General features: G+C 52.2%; 2 protein-coding genes across 2 annotated transcripts; both read left to right on the top strand.

Annotated features, from left to right (window-relative positions):
- Positions 1-253: 253 nt before the first annotated feature.
- RHOA (ras homolog family member A) lies at positions 254-16,382 on the top strand. Its single transcript, XM_072347109.1, has 5 exons — positions 254-405; positions 11,170-11,327; positions 13,564-13,684; positions 14,451-14,581; positions 15,072-16,382. The coding sequence occupies exons 2-5, from the start codon at positions 11,172-11,174 to the stop codon at positions 15,243-15,245; spliced, it is 582 nt and encodes a 193-aa protein (XP_072203210.1). The 5' UTR covers positions 254-405; positions 11,170-11,171; the 3' UTR covers positions 15,246-16,382.
- A 1,337-nt stretch (positions 16,383-17,719) lies between these two features.
- On the top strand, positions 17,720-18,691 carry GPX1 (glutathione peroxidase 1). Its single transcript, XM_072347294.1, has 2 exons — positions 17,720-18,024; positions 18,105-18,691. The coding sequence occupies exons 1-2, from the start codon at positions 17,803-17,805 to the stop codon at positions 18,468-18,470; spliced, it is 588 nt and encodes a 195-aa protein (XP_072203395.1). The 5' UTR covers positions 17,720-17,802; the 3' UTR covers positions 18,471-18,691.
- Positions 18,692-21,737: the final 3,046 nt, after the last annotated feature.

The raw sequence follows: 21,737 nt of genomic DNA, 5'->3' as shown, positions 1-21,737 counted from the left end.
TTCCAGCAGCTCTCGGTACCGGCAGCACAGCCGCAGTTTCCGCTCGGTGTCTCCTGGTCGAGCTCCGCCGAGCACCGACCGCCACCATTACGGGCCGCTCCTGCCCCGCACCGCGCATGCGCAGACCCCCACTCCGCGCGGCGTAAATAGCACCCGAACTTTTATAGCGGCCGTTCCCGGCGGCCCCCGCGGCCGAGCGCTGCCATTGGTTGTTTCGAGGCGGGGACGCGCCCGGGGGCGCGCGCCGGGCGGGGCGGGGCCGGCTGAGGAGCGCAGCGCCGCGCCGCGTCGCGCCGGGCCCGGTGAGCGCGCACGCCCCCGCCCCGCCCGTTTCCGTTCGCCGCCGCTCGAGCTCGGGCCTGTGGAGCAGGAAGCGGCGGGAGTCGGAGCCAGCGGAGGCCGCAGGTACCGGGACGGGGTTCTCAGTTGCTCTGGGGGCGGCCGCCCGGCTCTCTCCCCGACCTCGGCGGCGTCGGCGGCTCTCGGGTGGGGCTCGGCCGAACGACGGGAGCCCGCGCGACGGCCGGCGGGGCGGGGGCGGCCGAGCTCTTCGAGCCGGGCCCGGCTCCTCGCCGCCGAGATCGGGCCGCTCCTCCCGCACAAAGGGGAGCTGGCGAGGCGCGGCTCGGCCGCTCGGCGGAGTGCCCCGAAGTTTCCGGGGTCGGTAACGGGGCCTTTCCGGGCGGCGGGGGGGGGAGGGGAGCGGAGGGCGGGGCGTTGTGTGTGGGGTAAGCCGTGCGACGAGGCGCCCCGTGGCGGCCCGCCGGGTTCACCGACGGCGCGGAGCCGGGCCGGGAGAGGCGCGGGGTCGGGCGGCTCCGCCACGGGGCGCGACGCGAGCGGGCGGCGGGGCGGCACCGTGACTGGCAGCCCGCCGTGGTGACGTCACCGCGCGGCGCCGCGAGAGCGCGAGGGGGCGGGGCCAGAGCCGGGCGGGGCGCGCGGGCGGCGAGCGCGGGAGGAGCCGGGGGCGGCCGGGCCGGGCCTGCAGCTGGGCGGGGGGCTCCGGTACGGGGTGTGCGGGGGGAGCCGTAGGGACCGAGATAGGGATCGAGATAGGGACCGAGATAGGGACCGCACGGCCACAGCCCTGCCGTGAGCTGCTGCCCCCCCCCAGCTCAGGCTGCTCAGGGCCCCTCCGTGGTCTGGGGCATCTCCAGGGATGGCACCCACAGCTCTGGGCAGCACTGCCAGCGCCTCACTGCCCTCTGAGCAAAGAATTTCTCCCTGTTTTCCTCCCCTCTCGGAGTTTAAAGTCGCTGTTCTGTCACCTCTTCTTATCTGACAAAGTACTTCGGCTCCTTCTAACTGTTAGCTGTAACTCCACACACTGCAGGCTGCAACGCCAAGGGCTTTAGTCCTGAATTGCTTTTAGTAGGGCAATATGAACTCTACTCCTCCCTGAGAATCCCATCCACCAAAGCACTCTGTGCAAAGCACTCCCAGCCCATCTCCGTGCCCTCATTCCCACCTGGTCCTGCAGCCACACAGCTCTGCTTCTGTTCTAGATAAGCTGAACACTCCCAGCTCTGCTTTGGACCAAAGCTTCGTGTTGAAGAAAGGGGAAAAAAAAAAAAAGAAATTGCCATTAGCCTGATTTCATTTTAATTAGCTCCCTGGAATGCTTCAAAGCGTATCCAGCTCAAATGCTTGACGCGAATTATTTTTTAATGGGCAATTTGTCTCGTTTAACACTCGTATGAAATGCTTAGGGCTGAGGAGCTGAGTGCAGGGCCGTCCCCCGGAGCTCCCTGCCCTGGCTTTGTGCCACAGCAACTGCCGGAGGAGGCGGGGAGTTCCCTGAGCCAGGAACTGACGGTAAAAACATCCTCTGTGGTCTCAGCTGCCACCAGGATGTAGGGCTGGAGATGGCCCTTCAGATAAGCGAATTCCAAATGGAAACAGTTGGGTGGTTTTGGAAGGGTTTAGAAATGCTTTTCCTCGCTCTTTTCACTTTGTTTTCAACACTTTCTTATTTCTTTGCCCCGTTGGTTCTGCTTTACCCTGTTTCTCTGTGCTGTCCTGCCGCGGTTGCTGCTTTACCACCAATCATTCCTCCTGCTCCTTCCTGGCTGCGGTGCTGCATTCCCCAGCCAAGCACTTCCTCACCTTTGCTATTGAAGCCTGGGACAGCTCGTGTGTTACTCCCCAGGGTATGCTGGTGGAGAGCCGTGTTCAGGCCATGGGTGCTGTTACCCTGACTTGCTGTTTGGCAGCAGTGCCAGGTGTCCGGGTCCTTCTGACCTTGGTGAGATCTGTTCTTTGCCTGCTCTGAGCTGCGTGGGGAGGATTCTGAAAGTGCAGGGGAAGCGGGAGAGCAGCTCACATCTGCCTCTCCTCTCTCTCTCTGTCTTCCGTCCTTTTCTTGTCGCAGTGTTTTTACTTAGGATGCAAAGAGGAGGTGAAATAACAGAGATATCCTTAGAACAGCTTCTCCTTAAGGTATTTGAGTCACGTAAAGAACATTGGAGGAGGATTTGCTCTTCTCTGACCAGCCGTGGGCACGGTCTGCAGGAAGGAGCAGACAGTGCCACCGATGTGCCCGGTGTCATGGCATAGAATTGGGCTGTGCTCCCACAACGTGTGCGGGTTTCTCTTTCCTCCAGCTCTAACGTTTAGGTTTTGTTGTTTATTTTTTGCCGTTGTTGATCAGAAACAGGACAGCCTGTGGCCTCCTTGCCCAGTAAGGCAGCAGTGCTTTGCAGCCCTCTGTCTCAGCTGGAGCTGGGTGGGTCCTCCTGTGCTCTATGCAAAGCGATTCCTCCTGCTCACCTTCACTGTTTTTAGGGAAGGCAAAGGATTTTCTGCTCTTTGCTTGTGGCAGGGGTTTGGAATGCTTGAATTTCCTGCTCAAGTTCCATCTGCTGCGTATTTTATACCTGAAGACTCTTTCTTCTTCACCTGTCTGCCCTGCCAAAGCTGTGTGAGATGAGAGAGCTCTGACAGGAGGATCTTGGTGCTGACAGAGTGCCTCGGCTCAGTCCAAAAGTTATTGGGGAAGGCTGCCTTCCATGTCAACCACAGCAGAGCTCGGCTTCTGCACTTTAGATTGAACACGTTGCTGGGAAGATTCTAAATTACATTGTGGGACGCTGACAGAGGAGAATGAGCATGCAGCTTGGGATAAGGTAACTGTTAGGGATACAGTTCAAGTCATGAAGTTGACCAGAAAAGTGAATGAGGACGTGAGCTCTCACCTTCAAGTGAAAAGCACGAGGACCAACCAGAAAGGCGTTCAGCAACATCATTCTGATAGCAAAAGAATATGTTGTTTTCCAGGCCCTTCGGAAGCAAGAAGCTTTCTGGAGTCAGGAAGGTCAGTAGGTGATAGAAATATTTGATATTAAAGCCATCAGAGGGAAATGAACGGACTTAGATGCATCCTCTCTGCTTACTGTGGAGTCCAAAGAGGTTCCTCTGCCAGAACACTCGTTGGAAGATCTCTCTCTGCTTGAAGGACTGTCAGCAAAGAGGTTATTTTAGAGAAAAGTGATAAATATCGTTACAGAGTGCCAAGGCTCCGTGGATGGTACGTGCCCAAGGGTTTCCAAAGGAACTTGGCAATCCTGCAGCTGCATTGGTGGCTCTGCTATGTGACTTCTTGCTTAACGGCATGAGGGCAGAGAAACTGAAGATGGCTGGCATGGTATCAGTCCTTAAAAATAGTTCAGTAGGAGGTCACAGAGTTCAATGCCTATTTTTTTTTATTTTAAAGGAAAAATAAAATGGAAAGAGACCCATAACTTACAGGGGGTGAAGTCAGTGTGGCTTTTGCAAAGGAAATATGTGAGTGTACCCAAGTGTTTGAATGCCCTGCAGGCACCCAGAGGGGAGGTGTGGGGATCTGCTCAATGCAACCAGAGGATCTGGTGAGGGCTGAAGGTGGGGTGTTGAGGGAGGAGGAAGGACCAAAAGTGAGAAGGAAGAAGTGCAGGCCAGGCTTTTGGGTCCTGAATGGAAGGAGGAAAAGCATCAAATGCATTTCACTCCATGTAAATGCAAATCAGAGGGAAGAAATAATCTTAACTGGTGGGGTGAGAGTTAATTATTGCCGCTTACGAGGAAGGGTTTGTCATCGTTCAGTGGAAATGTAAGTTTAATGTTTGGCAGTGATCGATTGAGGAGCTCTGGGAAGAGGAGTTGGTAAGAAAACAGGGTGGCATCGTGGCTCGGTCACAGCCCATTGATGCATTGATTGCTGTACGTGAAAAGGGAGTGGGGGTACAGAATGCCAGGGGAAGCAGATGTGAGGCTAATGAGGGTGACCAGAGATAAGGCAGGGGGTGCCTAGAGCTGAACCTTCCAGCTGAGCCCCACAAAGTGCACTGAGAGGTAGTGATTTTTTTGGAGCTCCAGGACCATGCAGGTAAAATCACAGAAGGAAACACTGTCAGATGTGCTGCTGAGCACAAAGATTGCAAAGCAAGGAATGCCCAAGCTGGAAACTGGGAAAATAAGCTTGTAGCTGAGCTTTTCCTTTCCCTGCCCTTTATTTTAGGTGCCTGTGGAGCCGGTGGGCAGCCGAGGGGGACGCTGAGCAGAAAGCTGGTCCAAATGCTGAGTGTCCCACAGGTCGCACGCATGACTGGAAATCCACAGACCTACTATAATTACCTCAATATTAAGCCCTAATCTCATTTTGTGTGGAGTAATCTTGGGACTCAGTATTGCATAAGGGAAGTGCTCTCGTGTGTGCTGATAACAAAGAGAGGGGTCAGTGGGAGCAAAGCAACAGGCACATGGAGGGGTGATGGAGCTGCGCACCCTCAAGATAAATGCTTCCTGCCCCATAGCCCTGTCCTGGGGCAGGGTGGGAAGGTGTCCTGCTATGGACCAGAGGAGAATTGCTGCAGTTAACTTCTTCCCTGGGTGCTGGAGTGGCATCCATCCCATAACTGCTGGGAATGGAGGAGGGCGGCACAGCGGGGAGCTTGTGGGAGCCCAGGAGGATCTGGTTGGGTTTGGTGTTTAAAGAAACAGCTTTTGGATGGAGGGTTCTGCTTGTGCACGTTGCAGCTTTAGGTTCTGACTGTTAGGGCAAGAAAAAATGCTTTGGGAACCTCCCTTTGTGATGTTTTTCTGTAAGTGAGTAACCTGGCCTGGAAGGGAAATGGAAGCGTGTGTTCTGTGTTCTGCCGTATGGATGGGATGGGAGAAAAGTAGAAACTGAAAGTAGAAAAAACAAGTTGGAAGGCACAGAAAGCGCCTTGCTGGGGGGGAAAAGGAGCTTAAGGAGCTTGAGGAGCCTGGGCCAGGAGGTGTCAGATCTCAGAGATGTCTTCATAACCTCTGTCAATAGGAAGGATGGAACATCACTGTCTGCTTTGGAGCTGCTGCCTTACACCTCTGCTCTGCGTGTGGCTCAGCTTGAAGCTTTATCTGACCTGCAAGTGGGGGGGTCGATATGGGTGTGTTTTTCCAGAAAGCTCTTGAAGTGCTGCAGTGATTTAAGGAGTCTGGAAGTGCGCTAATAATCAGGAGAAGTAGGACAGCCTTAACGATTATAATCCCATCAGAGCGAGGCATCAATCCCAGGTACAATAATGGAACGAGTAACAAAGCGTTCAGGAAAGAATTAAGGCACTGTCACTCATCGAGGACTGGGAAACAATTAGTGCTAATTGTTTCAGTTCTGTTCTGAAGTGCAGGTGTTCTCTTGGCCTTGGGTTTGATTGTGCATCGCTTTCAGTAAGATCTGCTATGAAATCAGTATGGCTTGTACTCAATGCAGGGGGGCTGCTTTTAGATGTGGGTAGAGCACAGAGCCTGTGCTGATGGGGCGCTCAGCTGCTGGGCTGCAGATCCTGCTGCACCAAACAGCAGCATGGAGGAATGAACAGACCTGCAAAGGAGGAAGTAACAAATAAAACCTTACCCCAGTGCAGAAAGTGCAAGTGCTGCCGGAGCAAGAGCCACAGCAGCGGGTGCTCCTTCCTGCTAAAAGCAGAAAGGGTGAGGGAGGTGGCCTGCCTGCTCCTCTGTGCCTGCCTGGGAGTTGGGCGGCAGCGAGAGAAATGAATAGGGATGGTTCTGAGTTGGAAGGAAGTGGCTTTACTCACAGTGTGTCATTAAGCTGCCGGAGCTCCCTCCTCCTGCAGGCTGTGAGCCCAGAGCTGTGAGCGGGTTCAGAGGCTTCTGGCCCGGCTGGGAGGGGGTTGGGTTGGTGTGCAGCTGCCCAGGGAGCCATGCAGGACGCTGTTCCTTCCTCTTCCTCCTCCCTGCCCTTCTGCATGCGGTGTGAGGCGGGAGGCAGGCTGGGGTTGGTGCCCTGGCTTTGTTCCTGTAAATCCCCAGTGGGTGGAGAGCAGTGGCTAGAAATCCAGAAAACATATCCCCATCAAAAGCAGTTTTCTCTAGGGGTCAGATGCACTGCGTGTTGTCACACGGGATTCCTCCTGAAGAGGAAAGCAAGGGCAAAGGCTGCCATCTGATACAAGGAATCCGGCACTGAGGTGTCACACGATACCCCCAGCACTGATCTGGCACTGAGTGCCAACCCGGCGTCCTGGGAAGCTTTGTGCTGTCTTGCACTGCAGCAATGAGGGCAGCACCAGCAGCATGTAACTGATGTGCACGGGACATTCGTGCCTGTAAAGCTCTAGTTTGGCACTCCTGGCTAGCTCTTTCTTGCTCAGTATGACATACATCAGTTGTTAAGGGTTCACCAAGGCTGGCTGCGTGGGGGATGTGATGCACTGAGCTGCCCCTGCTCACAGTTCTGGGGATGTGCTGCAGGGGAGTGAGAAGGTGATGAGTTATCAGTGGCCAGGGCCTGCTGAGCTTTGTTACCTGGGGTTTAGCACAGCTGCGTGGCTCTGGAAATGGGCAGCTCTGTTTGCAAAGCACTTCCCAAACTAGTCAAACTTGCCAGGCTTGAGCATGGCTAACAGTCAGAATAACCTGTGAGCAGAAAGCCCAAGGTCCTGCATCCAGCACTTAGTGCTGCTGGCAGCTGTGCTGACCTCCTGTGGCATATTTAATTGTACTTCAGTCACGTAATAGAAAATGTCCATTATGGATTGCATGTAACGTGCAGCATCAGTAGCGTGCCCTGTGCTTTGCCAGCTCTGGGACTCTTTTGAGGGCTATGTTTCAAACATAAGCCTCCAAAAAAAGCCCATCTTTTCTTACCACCTGCTCCTGTGGTACACAGTAGTTAGAAATAGAACTACTTTGCAGTGCTGTCAAACAAAACTGCCTCATGTTCTCCATGCTCCCTAAAGAATATGGTTCTTTCTCAAAAGCCTTTATAGGAATACACAGAATCCTAGAATGGTCTGGGTTGCAAAGGCCCACAATGCTCATCCAGTTCCAACCCCCTGCTATGTGCAGGGTCACCAGCCAGCAGCCCAGGCCAAGGCATCCTTGCAGCCCTCTGTGCTCCGTGCTGTACATGGTATCGCACAGGTGTGAGCTCTCTGAGCACTGGTCTGTCTTTGCTTTCAGTGCGATGCAGATGAGCTCTGTTCTAGATGTCTTTAGATATAATGGCAATAATTTTGGTCTGTGTCCTTCTTAGGGTTAAACCTAACTCCTGTATGGCTGAATTGTATCTCTTTCCTCCCTTCCTTTCAGTGCAATCCCAAGGCTGATTGCAAACCTGTTTTGCAGCTTCCTTAAGAGGTGAATTGGGGTCAGTTTCCTTTACTTCACTGGCATGGCCTGCTGAGTGCAGGGCCTGTCCTGCGTGAGCTCTGTGTGCTCAGAGGAGCTGATGAAGGCAGTGCGAACTGCAGTTGATCAGCAACCTCTGCAGTGTTTGTTACATTTGCTTACATGTACTTTTATTAATGTAAAGCTGTGGTGGGGGAAAGAAACGTGCGCGATGTGCAGTCAGTGATGTTTTTCCATGGGAGATGGAAGGAGGAGAAGGCTGGGAAGCTTTGTTCTGCTGGCAGATCTGTGGGGCCTGGGCTGGGCTGGAGGAGGGAGTCTGGGCAGCTTCAGCTTTTGCCATCATCCTCTTCCCTCTGATGATGCTGTCGGTGCCATTCTCCACCCGAATGCTCCATACTCAGCCCTAGTCCCTCCCTGCCCTTCTCTCTGGAATCGCTGCAGAAACTCCTCCCCTTCTGTCCTCATAGAAGGGAGTATTTTAGAACAGAACACAGGCCCTGGCAGGGTTCTGCCCCACCCCGGCAGGGTTGGCTGGGTGTAGGGGAGCACAGAGAGCAGAGCGCTGGGCATTGGTCTGCCTGGTGCTCAGCGTGTGGGTGGCAGCAGCAGAACTGTCTGCAAGATGCTGAAACTCTGCAACACTTTGGGCTTGAGGGCTGTAGCAACATCAGGTGGGAAAGAATCTAAAGGGTATTTCCGCTCCCAGCAGCAGAAACGTCCTCTGTGGGATTGCTGGGCTGCTGCTGTGGCTTTTTTTTATCATAAGCAGTGATCTGTTTGGGCAAAACACCTTGAGTCTGCCTGCGTGGCATAGCAGCAACATAAAGTTGGTGGTGGCCAATGGGTCAATGACATAAAGTGTGTGATGAGGATACCTATGTGAGGGGAAGGGCTTTAATTACCCTTTATTACTTTCTCCGGGTGTAGATGTGGAGCTGGAGAGGCACACCTGGGCTGTGGGGTATGGGCATATCTACCTCCCAAACAGCAGCAGTGTGCTCATAGGCCTCCCTTCTGAGTATGACTTTGGGGTCTGCAGGAGGGGGGGCACCTGGGAAAATAATGGGCTTACTGAACTAAAGGGGCAGGTTCTGTTGCATTAAACAACAATGTTTTGGGGGGGTGGAGGGGCTGAATACATTTAAAAGATTTTTCTCCATTTTTTCATTCTCTGGGAGTGTTCAGTAGGTTCTTGTAACAAGCAGGGCTTTATGCTGGGTGAGTGCTGCGCTTGGAAATAGCCTCGTGTAACAAGGGTATTAGTGTGGCAGCTGAGCAAACAGGAGCTCCTTGTGCTGTGAGCTCTGTGCCGAGGGAGGAACTGCAGCTCCTGTGGTACCTGGGGAAGGCACTGGCTGGGAGGGTGGCATCATCTTGAGCTGAGGTTCAATTCGAATCTCTTCTCACCCCTGACTGGAGCTGCACACTGGCTACACTGCAGCAGATGCTGTGTGTGCATAGCCTGGGTGCTGCCCATCGTACAGCTTTGTTGGCTAGCAAAGCACTTCTTGCTTTCTGCACCGAATGGGTGGCTATTCAGAGTACCTGGTTAATGAAAGCAGAGCGTGCCAAAACGCAGAAGGCCTCAAATGCTGCCAGCGCTGTTAGCGTTGTCCCGGTGATGGAGATTGCTAAGATGTGGTCCTGCTGCAAGCAGTCAGATTCCTTCTCAGCTGTGCCATCCAGGTGTTGCTCTGAGTGTTTGCCAGCTCTGACGCTGGCAGAATCATTGGATGAGCTGCGGTGGGTTTGCTTACAGAGGAGGCTGAATGAGGGTACGCACTGGAGAAAGGGAATAAGCTGTTCTCCTACGCCCGTGTCAAGTAGGATAAGAGGTAATGGGCTTACATTGCATAAGGAAGGCTGAGGGCAGGCAGCAGGGGAAGTGTGCTCAGAGGGAGCCGAGTGCAGGAGCAGGTTGCTCCAGGGGTCCATAGGGCTCAGCATTGCGGTTCTGAAGGGTCGTAGGGAGAGCTGGCAGGGTTGGCTTTGACTTGGTGCAGAGGACAGATGATCCCCAGTTCCGTAAAATCAAATATTACCATTGCTAGAAATACTCAAAACCATCTAAACCCACTGAAAGAGAACCCTTTGAAAGCCTGTATCATTTTAAACCTTCCACAGTTGTAAAAATAACCCTAAAGCCCGAAGGTAAATAACACAAATGTGTGCGTGTGTATTCATAAGGTGAATGTAGCCCATTCTAGGGAGAGATCTGGATTACAGCAGTTGTCTGATGAAGCCGTGCTCCAGGAGTCCCCAGGCTGACTGATGGCTGAAGGGTCCTTCCCTACTGGCACCCCCAGCAGAAGCTCAGAACCTCTGCCCTGTATGCAGAAGGAAGTCAATGTGGTTCTGTCCTGCTCCATGCAGCTCAGACCCTCCTTATAGCTGTATTGTTCCTGCAGTGGGAGCAAATAAATGCCTGAGGAGAAAAGAGGACAAGCCTATATATATATATATAAACACATATATATAGCACTTCCAAGGACTCTCAGCCTCTCAGAGTACTTTCTGCTGCAGGGATGTTCTAACTCAGGTGTGATTTCTGCATTCTTGAACCTGTGCTGGAAGTTTGCTCCACATACCTGCCCATTCTCCTTTAGGGCTGCATGCATTTCTTGCACCCACAGCATCCCCTTGCAGGAGTTGCCCAGGTCCCTGTTGCCCTCTGGTGGGCTTGGACTCCGTTCTGCTGCCTTTGTATATCACTCTTTCAGAGTCATCTGCAGGAAGTGATGACCTGCAGTCAGTGCCTATCCACACTGTTTGGGCCACTCCTGACTGTTGACGTTTGCCAGCTCTAACACGGTCATCTCATTCAGCCCCGCCCTGACTCCAGCTTTTGTTCAACCTCTTCCAGCTTTCCTCCCATTCCTCACACCAGGTTGTCCTTCTGTTGCCTTTCTAGCAGCTCCTGCCATTTCCTTTTGTTCTTTCAACTGCTGCCGAGGGGACATTCCCAGGAGGAAGCAGCAGAGATCCCAGCAGCCCCCACGAAGCCAGTGCCATCCAGGAGCCAGCTGTGTGCTTCCCAGCCCTCTGCAGTGCTGAGTGTAACTGGAGGAGCGGGCTGAGACCTGGAGATCCTTCTGTGAGCACTCTGACGTGGCAGCAGGGCGCTCCCCAGCCCAAGTGACTCACCAAGCTTTCTGGCACTGGGTTGCTGGGACAGCTCAGCCTGGGGAGAGTGTCAGTGCCCTCAAACCGAAGTGCTGCTCACTGGATTGTCTGAAACACGCTTCTCAGATTGTGCTTACTTGGTTTCTGTGCAGTTTCAGGTCTCAAACTCCAGAACAGGCAAGGCAGTGCTAAAACACACTCATTTCCACTCCCCTCTGCTGCTTCCATGCCCAGTGCCTCATCAGCATGATGGTTTTCTTTTAAAGATGGAGATCTGAACTCGCATCGTTCCAGATGTGTCTCTGTGTAGAGCAGAGAGACTCGATTTAGAAGTTCTTATGGACTAGAAACGTAACCATTGCTACTTCTTAGCATCTCAATTAAGAGCTTCCAATGGAAGGATTACTAAGTTGTCCTCTTGTGTTTCAGCCATGGCAGCCATTCGAAAAAAGCTGGTTATAGTGGGCGACGGTGCCTGTGGAAAGACCTGTCTGCTGATTGTGTTTAGCAAAGACCAGTTCCCTGAAGTCTACGTTCCCACCGTCTTTGAAAACTATGTAGCAGATATTGAAGTGGATGGAAAGCAGGTATGTACACACGCTCACAGTAATCAAAATGAAGGGGCATTTCTTCAGAACACCATAGATCAGCACAAGAAGTGGTCAGTATGGGTGCTTTAAGTACTTGCTTTGTCAGTTTATTTTTAAATGCGTCACGTTTGCATGCAGTAAAAATACTGACCTGCTCACATCCAATGTCTTTTTACAGCCTATTTCGTGTTATAACATATTTCTAACCCCATACAATTTGAGATTCTGAAAAACAAGCAGTTCTGGCAGGTAAATGTGTTCTGCTGGAGCAAAGATGTGCTGAGGGCGCTGGGCCGCTGCCCGTTGGGGCTGCAAAGGGGCAGCCCTGCCTTGATGGGGTCCTGCAGTTGTGAGGACAAAGACAAGTTCCTGGAGCAGTCCTTTTTTTCCTCCCTGTTCATGGCAACGTGCAGAATCCTCTTTGGAGCAGATGACTGTCAGGCTTCGGAGGGATTTCGTTTTTGTAGTGTTCATCAGCATCTGTCCTACTTGTCTGCAGGAATGCAGATCTTAGCAGCCAGACGTGTTCACTGAGCTTCGTTTTCAGTTCTTCTTTTGTATCGCTCGTGCATTTCATTTTCAGTACTTGGAAAAGTAGTTTTGAATCTGTATGACCTCTGAGGCCCTTTGTTTTCCAAACAAACTCCCCCAGACTCCTGCTCCAGGAACCAGCTATTGGACCTCTGCCATCCAACAGAGTCCTGCATTTGTGTCACACGAGTGGCACCTGCTGTGTAAAATGGGCACTTTGCAGGGTACTCTGGAAGCATCTGATGCAGGAACCTCATACCTTGAAAGACCAGCTACTTTCTAAGCCTGTTTGTTAGCACACAGCTGACCTCCCTGGTCTTCTGTGGCAGGTTGTGGTGCTGAGCTCCCCTGTGCCTCTCCTGCTGTCCCTTTGCTGTAGGCTCAGGCGCAGTCAGAACACCTTCCTGTCACTTGTAGTTCGGTTGCAGTAATGTCCACCAGAGCTGCTCAGTTTCAGTTGTGGTTTGAGCCAAGATTGGAGCCAGTTATGGGTGTTCTGTTACATTCGATTTGCTGCTGTCAGATTATGGATTAATTGTGGTTTTGTTCATTACTCTTCATGCTGTCTATGTCTGAAAAGAGCTCTTTTTTCACACAGTGTAGATAGAATAGAAAAACAAATCCTTTTAGGCCAGTGTAAAAACACATTTTCCTCCACGGTTACAATTTCTAAAGTTGCTGTATCATATCTGAGATACAAGATCTTAAATTGTCGTTTAAAATGCATCTGATATCCCTTTCTCTCTCCTATCACCCAATCAAATGGCCTCACTCCCTTCTGTCTGAGCCCCTGCATCTCTCAATGGGTAGGCCAGGAAGCCGTGCCCTGCCAGCTGTGTGCAGCCATGTGCCACCAGCACTAGATAAAAATGGCTCAAGCAGCACCTTTTCTGCTGCGGAAATGTCAGCTGCCTCTTTGATAAGCAGATGACATTTGGTTCCAAGCACTTTGCCTTCTAAAAACATGGTTACGAAAGCCTGCAGTGGAGCAGAGCTTCAGGCTTCTCTGCCTGAGGGCTTACATTTGAGTTCTGTCTGTCTCTATCTGAGTTGCTGTGGGCTGCTTTCTGCGGTTTTTGCAGCCATAGGAGTCTAAGAGAAGAAGAGTCAAGTAGAAGTGTAAATATTGAGACCCTGAGCAGTTTCATTCAGTTCTGAGTAACAAGAAGCATTGTGCACAAACCGGCTGTGTTCCGAACCAAATGGCAAGCTTACATTTCTGCTCAGATGGAGCTATAAGAACTTGTGCACAAAGAATTGTTAGCCTGACGTTTCTTTGTCACGACGGGTTCCAGCTGTAAACCAATAGGAAATATGCATAATCCTAAAGAGTTTATACTTGGAGAGTCCTCTTTTGCTGACAGCCGCTATGCCTGGAATGCCTGTTGAATGACTGCTCAGCCCTGTGCAGCTGGGTCCCTTTAATCCCCATCTTGCTTTTCTGCTGGTAGCTTTCAAGTCCTTTCAGAGAACTGACGTGAGGCGTGGATGGAAGGAGAGGTTCTCATAAGCTGCAAGAAATCAGTTTTTGGGGTTACAGGATGGGCAGTTTCTGATAGTTCTGATGTCAAAGCTGTTCAGTCTGTTTTCTTCCTCCTGAGAGGCGCTGACTGGAATACCTCACTCAGCACACTTGGCTTACTTACTTCTGATTCACATCATCCCTATCCCGTGTCTGACTGCCCCGGTCTTTCTGCTGCAGGTGGAGTTGGCTTTGTGGGATACAGCAGGACAAGAAGACTACGATCGACTTAGACCGCTTTCTTATCCAGATACTGATGTTATACTTATGTGTTTTTCAATCGATAGTCCTGATAGTTTAGGTAAGTAGGTCGGGAATTACATGAAAAACTGCTTCTGTGTGTTGCTGTATTTCCCTTGGAAATCATTCCATCGACTGTATTCTCATGTGCTGCAATGAGAGCATTTCTAGCTTCAACATTAGTGTGAATTGCCACGTCTGGTTTTCAGAAATCAAGGTCTTTAAGGAACCTTGCAATGCAGAGTGGCACTTTGATTATTGTCACTATTATTAATATTTCTCCTTGAAAATGGCATTCTTACATGCTCAAGATCACACTGTATCCAGGAAAATTAACCAACTCCCTTCCTTTGGGAATGGGAAAAGTTAGCTGTGTGTCATTCCTCCCTCCCCCACCCCCCGACTTTATATTCAGGAGAGAGATTGGCTTGAAGCACTCCCAATGACTAGGTTCCAAATACAGAGTTCTCTTTCTCCGCATGGTGGGGAAGAAACCTAACCTGGAGAGGGTCACCAGTGGCATTTGTTCACTGGTGGCTGTATGGGAGCTGTCTCACCAGATCTCCCTGCTCCTTTGATCTATCTTATGGGTAAACCCTTCCTGCCTGGGTCATCTCAGGAAGCAGGAGAAACCCAAATGTTGGGTGTCCATCAGCTTGTCCTTTTGGTACCACCACAACAGGTCTATCAGCACCTGATGTGCAGCATAGAACAAGGGCATCACTGTGTTTCAGCTCATTACTACAAGTCAGCAGGAAGAAGCCTTAAATAAAACCAGCCCCAGAACTGGGTTTTGTTGTGCTCACACTTGTGGTTTCTTTAAACAGAAAACATCCCAGAGAAATGGACCCCAGAGGTGAAGCATTTCTGTCCCAACGTGCCTATCATCTTGGTAGGAAACAAGAAGGACCTGAGGAATGACGAGCACACAAGACGAGAGCTGGCCAAAATGAAGCAGGCAGGTTCCTTTCTGAGAGTTTAACAAGACATGAAGAAAGTGGGCAGTGATGGGACAAGAGGGAATGGTTTTAAACCGGGACAGGGGAGGTTGAGGTTGGATATTAGGAGGCAGTTTTTCACCCAGAGGGCGGTGACACACTGGAACAGGTTGCTCAGGGAGGCTGTGGATGCCCCATCCCTGCAGGCATTCAAGGTCAAGCTGGATGTGGCTCTGGGCAGCCTGGTCTGATGGTTGGCAGCCCTGCACACAGCAGGGGGTTGAATCGAGATGATCGTTGTGGTCCTTTTCAACCCAGGCCGTTCTGTGTTCCTATGAAAGTGCCCATCAGTTGTGCCCAGAGCATCAAGTGGGCACTGGTGGCTTGCTGTGTGCTGCACAGTGAGCGCTTTATGATCAGGGAAAAATGGCTTCAGAGCTGTGACTGCAGATGCTGCAGCTCCTTCCTGAGCACGTCGCTTGGTTTTGACTTTCCTTTGTGTTGCTGCAGGAGCCTGTCAAACCCGAGGAAGGAAGAGATATGGCAAACCGCATCGGTGCATTCGGATATATGGAGTGTTCGGCAAAGACCAAAGACGGTGTGAGGGAGGTTTTTGAAATGGCCACTAGAGCTGCTTTGCAAGCCCGGCGTGGCAAGAAAAAGTCCGGGTGCCTTCTGTTATAAAGTGTGGCCAGAGGAAGATGGCCAAAGCAGCACCCTGCACTTGAGTAATTTTGAAGTGCTGTTTATTAATCTTAGTGTATGATTACTGGCCTTTTTCATTATCTATAATTTACTTAAGAGATTAAAAATCGAGTCATCTTGCTACCAGTATTTAGAAGCCAACCATGATTTTTATAACAATCTGCATCAAATTCATCTGTGCACCCAAGGTTAACCTCAACATTCCTCTAACCAACCTTTTCTGCACTCACAGGATATGCCAGGCGCTAATTGAAGACAATTCTCTTATCTTCTTTCTTCTCTCTAGAAAGAGAAAAAGCTGTCAGCACAGAGGATTGGTCTGTAACTACTTAATAACTAACGTCCTATTCTAATTGAGTCCAACAGTGAATGGCTGTGTGTGGAACCAGGCGTAGCTTCAGCGCTGTCACATTGAGGGAAGGTGGGATTGTTCAGGGCCGGGCGGCGTAGAACGTTAGTTTGAAGATGTGATCAACTCTGAACTGACCGAGTCCCATTAACAGCTAAGGAAAAGTGAGGGTTCTGTGGTTTCATGTTAGTTACCTTTTAGTTACTGTGTAATTAGTGCCAGTTTAAATGTATGTTACCAAAAATAAATCTATTTACCCCAGCTTAGATGTAGTATTTTTTGTATAATTGGATTTCCTAATACTGTTACTTGTAACCTCTGCGTTTAAAGGTGTTCTGGGTTTTTTAAGAAACTGTATTGGAAAAAAAGAAAAAATAAAGTCCAATGGAAAGCAGCTGATCCTCTCCCCATGTTCATTTGTAAGAGTCTGACCCACCCCAACCATCCGAGTGGTCTGCGCAGCCGCAGGGAGGAGGTTTTATTCCCATGACGTGTGCCGTAGGGATGAGTACAAAGACAGCAGCCTGCTCGCGCTCCGAGCTTCTGAACTGTTCAGTTGCCTTAAGCTCATTGCTGGAACCCAGTTGCAAAAGGAAAAGGATAAAAAGAAAAGGAAACTTTTGGTGTCGGTTTGGTTACCGCGTAGTGATCAGACTCCTGACCTGTGAACTTCTTGCTGTTCTGCAGCCAACTAAACTTTCTGTATTTTCATTTTTTTTTTTTTCCAACAACTAATAGAATAAAGGCAGTTTTCTAAGCTCCCTGTATCCTGGTGTCTGTATCGCTCACTCCGGGCCTTTTGCTCCAGCGTCTGATGAACTGAACCAGAAGAGCCCATCTCGGTGCGGCCATGGAATGGCTGCAGATGCTTGGGGCTGTTTGTCCTGGTAAGAGCTGCCCCTGTGCTGCCTGCGGAGGAGGAATCCCATGCCCTGCCTGGTGAGATCACAGCGTGGACCAGCTTGGAAGGGACCTCAAAGATGATGAAGCTCCAACCCCCCACTGCAGGCAGGGCCACCAACCTCCAAACTGAACACCAGCCCAGGCTGCCCAGGGCCCTATCCAACCTGGCCTTGAACACCTGCAGGGATGGACAGGGCATCCACAGCCTCTCTGGGCAGCTGTTCAGCATCTCACCACTCTCACAGTAAAGATCTTCCCTCTGACATCCAACCTCAATCTTCCCTCCTTCGACATCAAACCATTTCCCCTTGTCTTGCTGTTATCCACCCTTACAAAGAGTTGGCTCTCCTCCTGTTTATAGGTTCCCTTCGGGTACTGGAAGGCTGCAATGAGGGCACCCCACAGCCTTCTCCAATGCATGGCAGCATGCATCTCTATGCTGCTGTTGGTATTTCCAGCTGCTGCTGCGGAGCTGAGAGCCTCTGCCAGCAGAGCCGGGTTTGGAGCAGCGCCCTGCGGAAGGGAGCACCGAGCTGCACCCAGACCGAGCCCTACAAAACGCCCGTGTCTCTTTTTGAAGGTGGGGGGGGGGGGGGGGGGAAGGGGACAGGCACTATTTTGGACATGGGAAGGCAGCCCTTTGCCCCCTCCCCTTTGCCCGGGATGACACAGCGGCAGAGCAGGAAGTTCCCAGCTGCTGGGCTGCCCGTGGGGATTTCATCCTCCGCTGTTTCTGAGCTCGCTCGTTCCCGTGCTGTTCCCTTTTTGGGGTGGAAGTCTTTATTTTTTCCTTCCTCCTCTTTTTACGTAAGTCGAGCAAACCCGCTTTGCGTTGCGCTGCAGCCGCTCATCAACCGCGGGGTTCTGAGTCAGGGCTGCGTGCTCCTCCAGCCCAGCTCACCAGCTGCGCTTCCCCCGCGAGCGAACCCTTCGTTACCCCACGTCTGACCCCATCCCCGCCCGCACAGCCGCCCCTCGGCCGCGGGGAGGTGCCCCAGGTCACGGAGGGGCCTCGGGCGGCCCGAGCTGGGGGTGGGCGGGCAGCGCACGGCAGGGCTGTGGCTGGGGGGTCCCTTCCAACCCAGCCGCTGCGCCCCGCCCCAGCACCGCCTGCTCTGCCAGCCCCGGCCCGGCTCAAAAGCCGCCCCAAACAGCGCAGGGAGCTGCGGGAAGGGGCGGGCGGTGCGGGGAGGGCTGAGGCGGGACAAAGAGGTGCGGGGAGGGGCCGGGCGTTTGTGCGTCTGTCCGTGTGTAGGAAGAGGAGCGGAGCGGAGCGGAGCGGCCATGGCAGCAACGGGGCTGGCGGGGATCGTGGCGCGGCCGCTGGGCGCAGCGGAGCCGCTGGCGCTGGGTTCGCTGCGGGGCAAAGTGCTGCTGGTGGTCAACGTGGCGTCGCTCTGAGGCACCACCACGCGCGACTTCCTGCAGCTCAACGAGCTGCAGCAGCGCTACGGGCCCCGAGGGCTGCGCGTGCTCGGCTTCCCCTGCAACCAATTCGGGCACCAGGTATGGAGCGGGGAGCGGGGAGCGGGGAGCGGGGCGGCAGCGCGGCCGGGAGCTCACGGGGCCGCTCCTCCTCCCCGCAGGAGAACGCCACCAACGAGGAGATCCTGCGCTCGTTGGAGTTCGTGCGGCCCGGCAACGGCTTCAAACCCAACTTCACCATGTTCGAGAAGTGCGAAGTGAACGGGAAGGGCGCGCACCCGCTGTTCGCCTTCTTGAGAGAGGCGCTGCCCTTCCCCCACGACGACCCCTCGGCGCTGATGACCAACCCGCAGTACATCATCTGGTCTCCCGTGTGTCGGAACGACGTCTCCTGGAACTTCGAGAAGTTCCTGGTGGATCCCGACGGCGTCCCCTTCCGCCGCTACAGCCGCCACTTCGAGACCATCAAACTGCAGGATGACATCGAGCTGCTGCTCCGGAAGGTGCCCAAAGAGGCTCTGCAATAAAGGAAAGCCTTGCAGCTCTGTTATATGAAGGGCTGCTGCTCCGGCTGATCTCCCACCATCCGCGCAGGCTTTGCTTGTGACGGCGCATCTTCCAAATCCTCGAAGTGTGCCCGATGTTTTCAAAGCTGCGTGTGAAATGTTTGGGGGATCTCAGCCTGGGGCAGCAGCCCGTGGGGCTGGGTGATGGTGTGGGATTCTCTGAATAAAGACCAAATCTGTCTAATTCATGGCTACGGCTGAATCTGAATGAGTTGGGACTAACAATGGGGCAAGGGATGGCCAAGGGCTGGGTGCACGCTCTGGCTGGGTGCAGGCTGGGGCAGGCTGAGCCGTGCCCAGGCAGCTGGCAGCCACTGCTGTACCAAGGGGCTGCGGAGGAGCAGCCTTTGCCTGAGGTTGCCCATTCTTTGTCTTGGTGGATGCCCAAAGGAGACCCAGAGGTGGAGCAGTGAGTGTGTGTGGTGCTGCTCTCCCATCTGCCCAGCAGTCCCCTGTGTTGGAGGCAGCCTGATGTGCATCTCTATTGGTGCCCCTGACCCTGGAAGTGTTAGGAAATGTGGGGAGGTGGCACTGAGGGACGTGGCTTAGTAGGCAGTTGGGGTTGGGTTGGACTGGGGGGTCTAAGATATCATTGCCCACCATAAAGACTCTGTGATCCTGCATTCAGCCCAGGTCACCTTGCAGCCCCAGCACAGGCACACGGGGCTCTACCTGGAGAACCAGTTCTTTTGTTCCCAGCCTGTTTGACTGCTTCTCATGCAGAAGCTGTGCCTCGCCTCTGATTATCACTCTTGGCCCTTGGGCACAAGAATTGTAGGCAACACAGCAAAGTGAGGGCGAGCAGGAGTTCAGGCTGCAGCACTGTGTTGTTTCAATTCCTTTGCTGCCACGTTTCTGACTCCCACCAGGTGTTTGGTGGAGCTGCGACAACCTTGACATGTTGTTCCTGAGCAGCAGCAGAGGGTTTGCAGCTGGATGCTGAAACTAGGGTTGTTTTTCTCTTGAAGCCATGAGCCTGTGCCAAACTTCATCTGCTATCTCACTGCACGCGTCCTCCTGCAATCAGTTTGCACTCCAGATATCTCATAGTACAATCTACCCTTCACGAGGCCTCGAAGCACTGAGTGTAAACGTGGTGCTGCACTGCAGAGCTCAGGCATACACCAGCAACTTGAAGGCACGACGCTTCTAAGCTTTATTGACCTGTGTGTTGTTTTCACAACTAAAACCACTCAACTTTGGGATTTACGTTGTTTTATTCCTGTTCTCTCCTTCTTGGCTACTTCATGAATGCAAGCACATCCGAGGCCCCTCCTGGCCCTATTGTTATGGCAAAACCTGCAGGCAGTTCCACCCTGCTTACCGCTAGCCCTGAGTAATCCGGCTTTCAGCTCAGATTGCACAACTCTCACTGGGTTATTTCTTAACTTCCTTCACTTTTTAACTTGGTTAAAGACACAAGAACAACCAACAGGATGTTTTCGGTGCCTTATTTCTCCTCTGGAGCAGAAGCTGCTTGATTCGGTGCGTTCGTTTTGCAGTGAGATCCACTTCCCTAATGAGCGCAGGGTGTTGAAATACACTGCAAGCTCAGGGGCTGACGGGCAGCAGGAACTCATTGCGTTGTGTTTTAAACCTTCCTCCATGTGAGCCGTGCTATTTCCTTAATCCTGGCTCACCGCATTCAAAATGTGTGAGCAAGGAACCCCTGCAGGGCACCTCCACGCTCTGCCACTTCCCACTGCCTGCAGCCTTTGTAGAGCCCTACAGCTGCAATGAGCGGGGCACCAGGGCAGCCCCACAAAGGAATCCCTCCCCAGGTGGGAGAGCTGCCTGCTGGAGCTGTACACAGTATTCATTCATTCATTCACTGCTAATGGCTGAGAGATTCAGTTATCTCTTGGCTGCTGGGGCTGTACTGGCTGGAAAGCAAAGCAGCAGCTCCAGGGCAGATGCACACCAGCAGAATGACAGCACTGATGCGACTCTAGGATGAAAATCAGCCAGCAGAAATACAAACAGTCCCGCTATAACCGTGCTGCAGTCCCAGCTGTAAATGTGCAGAGCAGGTGAAAGCCTCTCAGCCTCATTCTCTGCCTGCGGGTGGTGGTGGAAGGGGCAGCCTGCAGCCTGGAAACATTCCTTAGTGACACACACAAATGAGAGCAGTCCCCGTGCAGGCTCCTGCACTACAACACTACTGAGTGTTGGAACCACGTGGGAAAGAGACATTTCACTGCACTTAGATGATTCCGTAGCCTGGGGACATTGCCCCTTCCGTATCTGTCTCTTATCTACACTCCTACACCTTCCTACTGTAACATGTGTCTGCTAACAGCTGCGCCCTTGGCAGCGCACACCTTGCCCTTCCATTCCTCCACCCATCAGCCCCAGCTCTCCCCCCTTCCTGGAGTGTTTGGCCCTCCTTCCTCACACCTCATGATCAGGGGTGACCTTCTAAGCTGCCACCAACTCCTTGAACCTTTAAAGTTCAGATAGAAACGGTCAGGAGCGTGAATGAGCTGCAGATAGAAACTATCCTGCCTTTATCTCCTGGCTTCCCCAGCGTTCTGCCCACCAGACTCAAGGACACCACCTTAAACCACGGACCAGCCACGTTCAGAAGTGTTTGCACAACAGAAATGCCATCAAAGGGAGAACAAAACAAGCCCTTTATTTCTCAGCCTGTCAAAGGCTCTTTTGGGCTGTTTATAACTCCTTTTTCCTTCCTGGTGAGCCGCATTGCACACACAATATGTTTGCACACACAATATGTTTGCACACACAATATCTTTGCACACACCATCTTTGCACGCACAATCTTTGCACACACACCATCTTTGCACACACAATATCTTTGCACAAACCATCTTTGCACACACAATATCTTTGCACACACCATCTTTGCACACACACCATCTTTGCACACACAATATCTTTGCACACACAATATCTTCACATACACAATATCTTTGCACACACACCATCTTTGCACACACAATATCTTCACATACACAATATCTTTGCACACACCATCTTTGCACACACACCATCTTTGCACACACAATATCTTTGCACACACCATCTTTGCACACATAATATCTTTGCACACACAATATCTTTGCACACACCATCTTTGCACACACACCATCTTTGCACACACAATATCTTTGCACACACCATCTTTGCACACATAATATCTTTGCACACACACCATCTTTGCACACACACCATCTTTGCACACACAATATCTTCACATACACACCA

Source organism: Excalfactoria chinensis, chromosome 12 (assembly GCF_039878825.1).
Source record: "Excalfactoria chinensis isolate bCotChi1 chromosome 12, bCotChi1.hap2, whole genome shotgun sequence".
Taxonomy (NCBI): domain Eukaryota; kingdom Metazoa; phylum Chordata; class Aves; order Galliformes; family Phasianidae; genus Excalfactoria; species Excalfactoria chinensis.
Note: the sequence above shows the minus strand (reverse complement) of the source record. Positions and strands in the feature narration are given on the sequence as shown.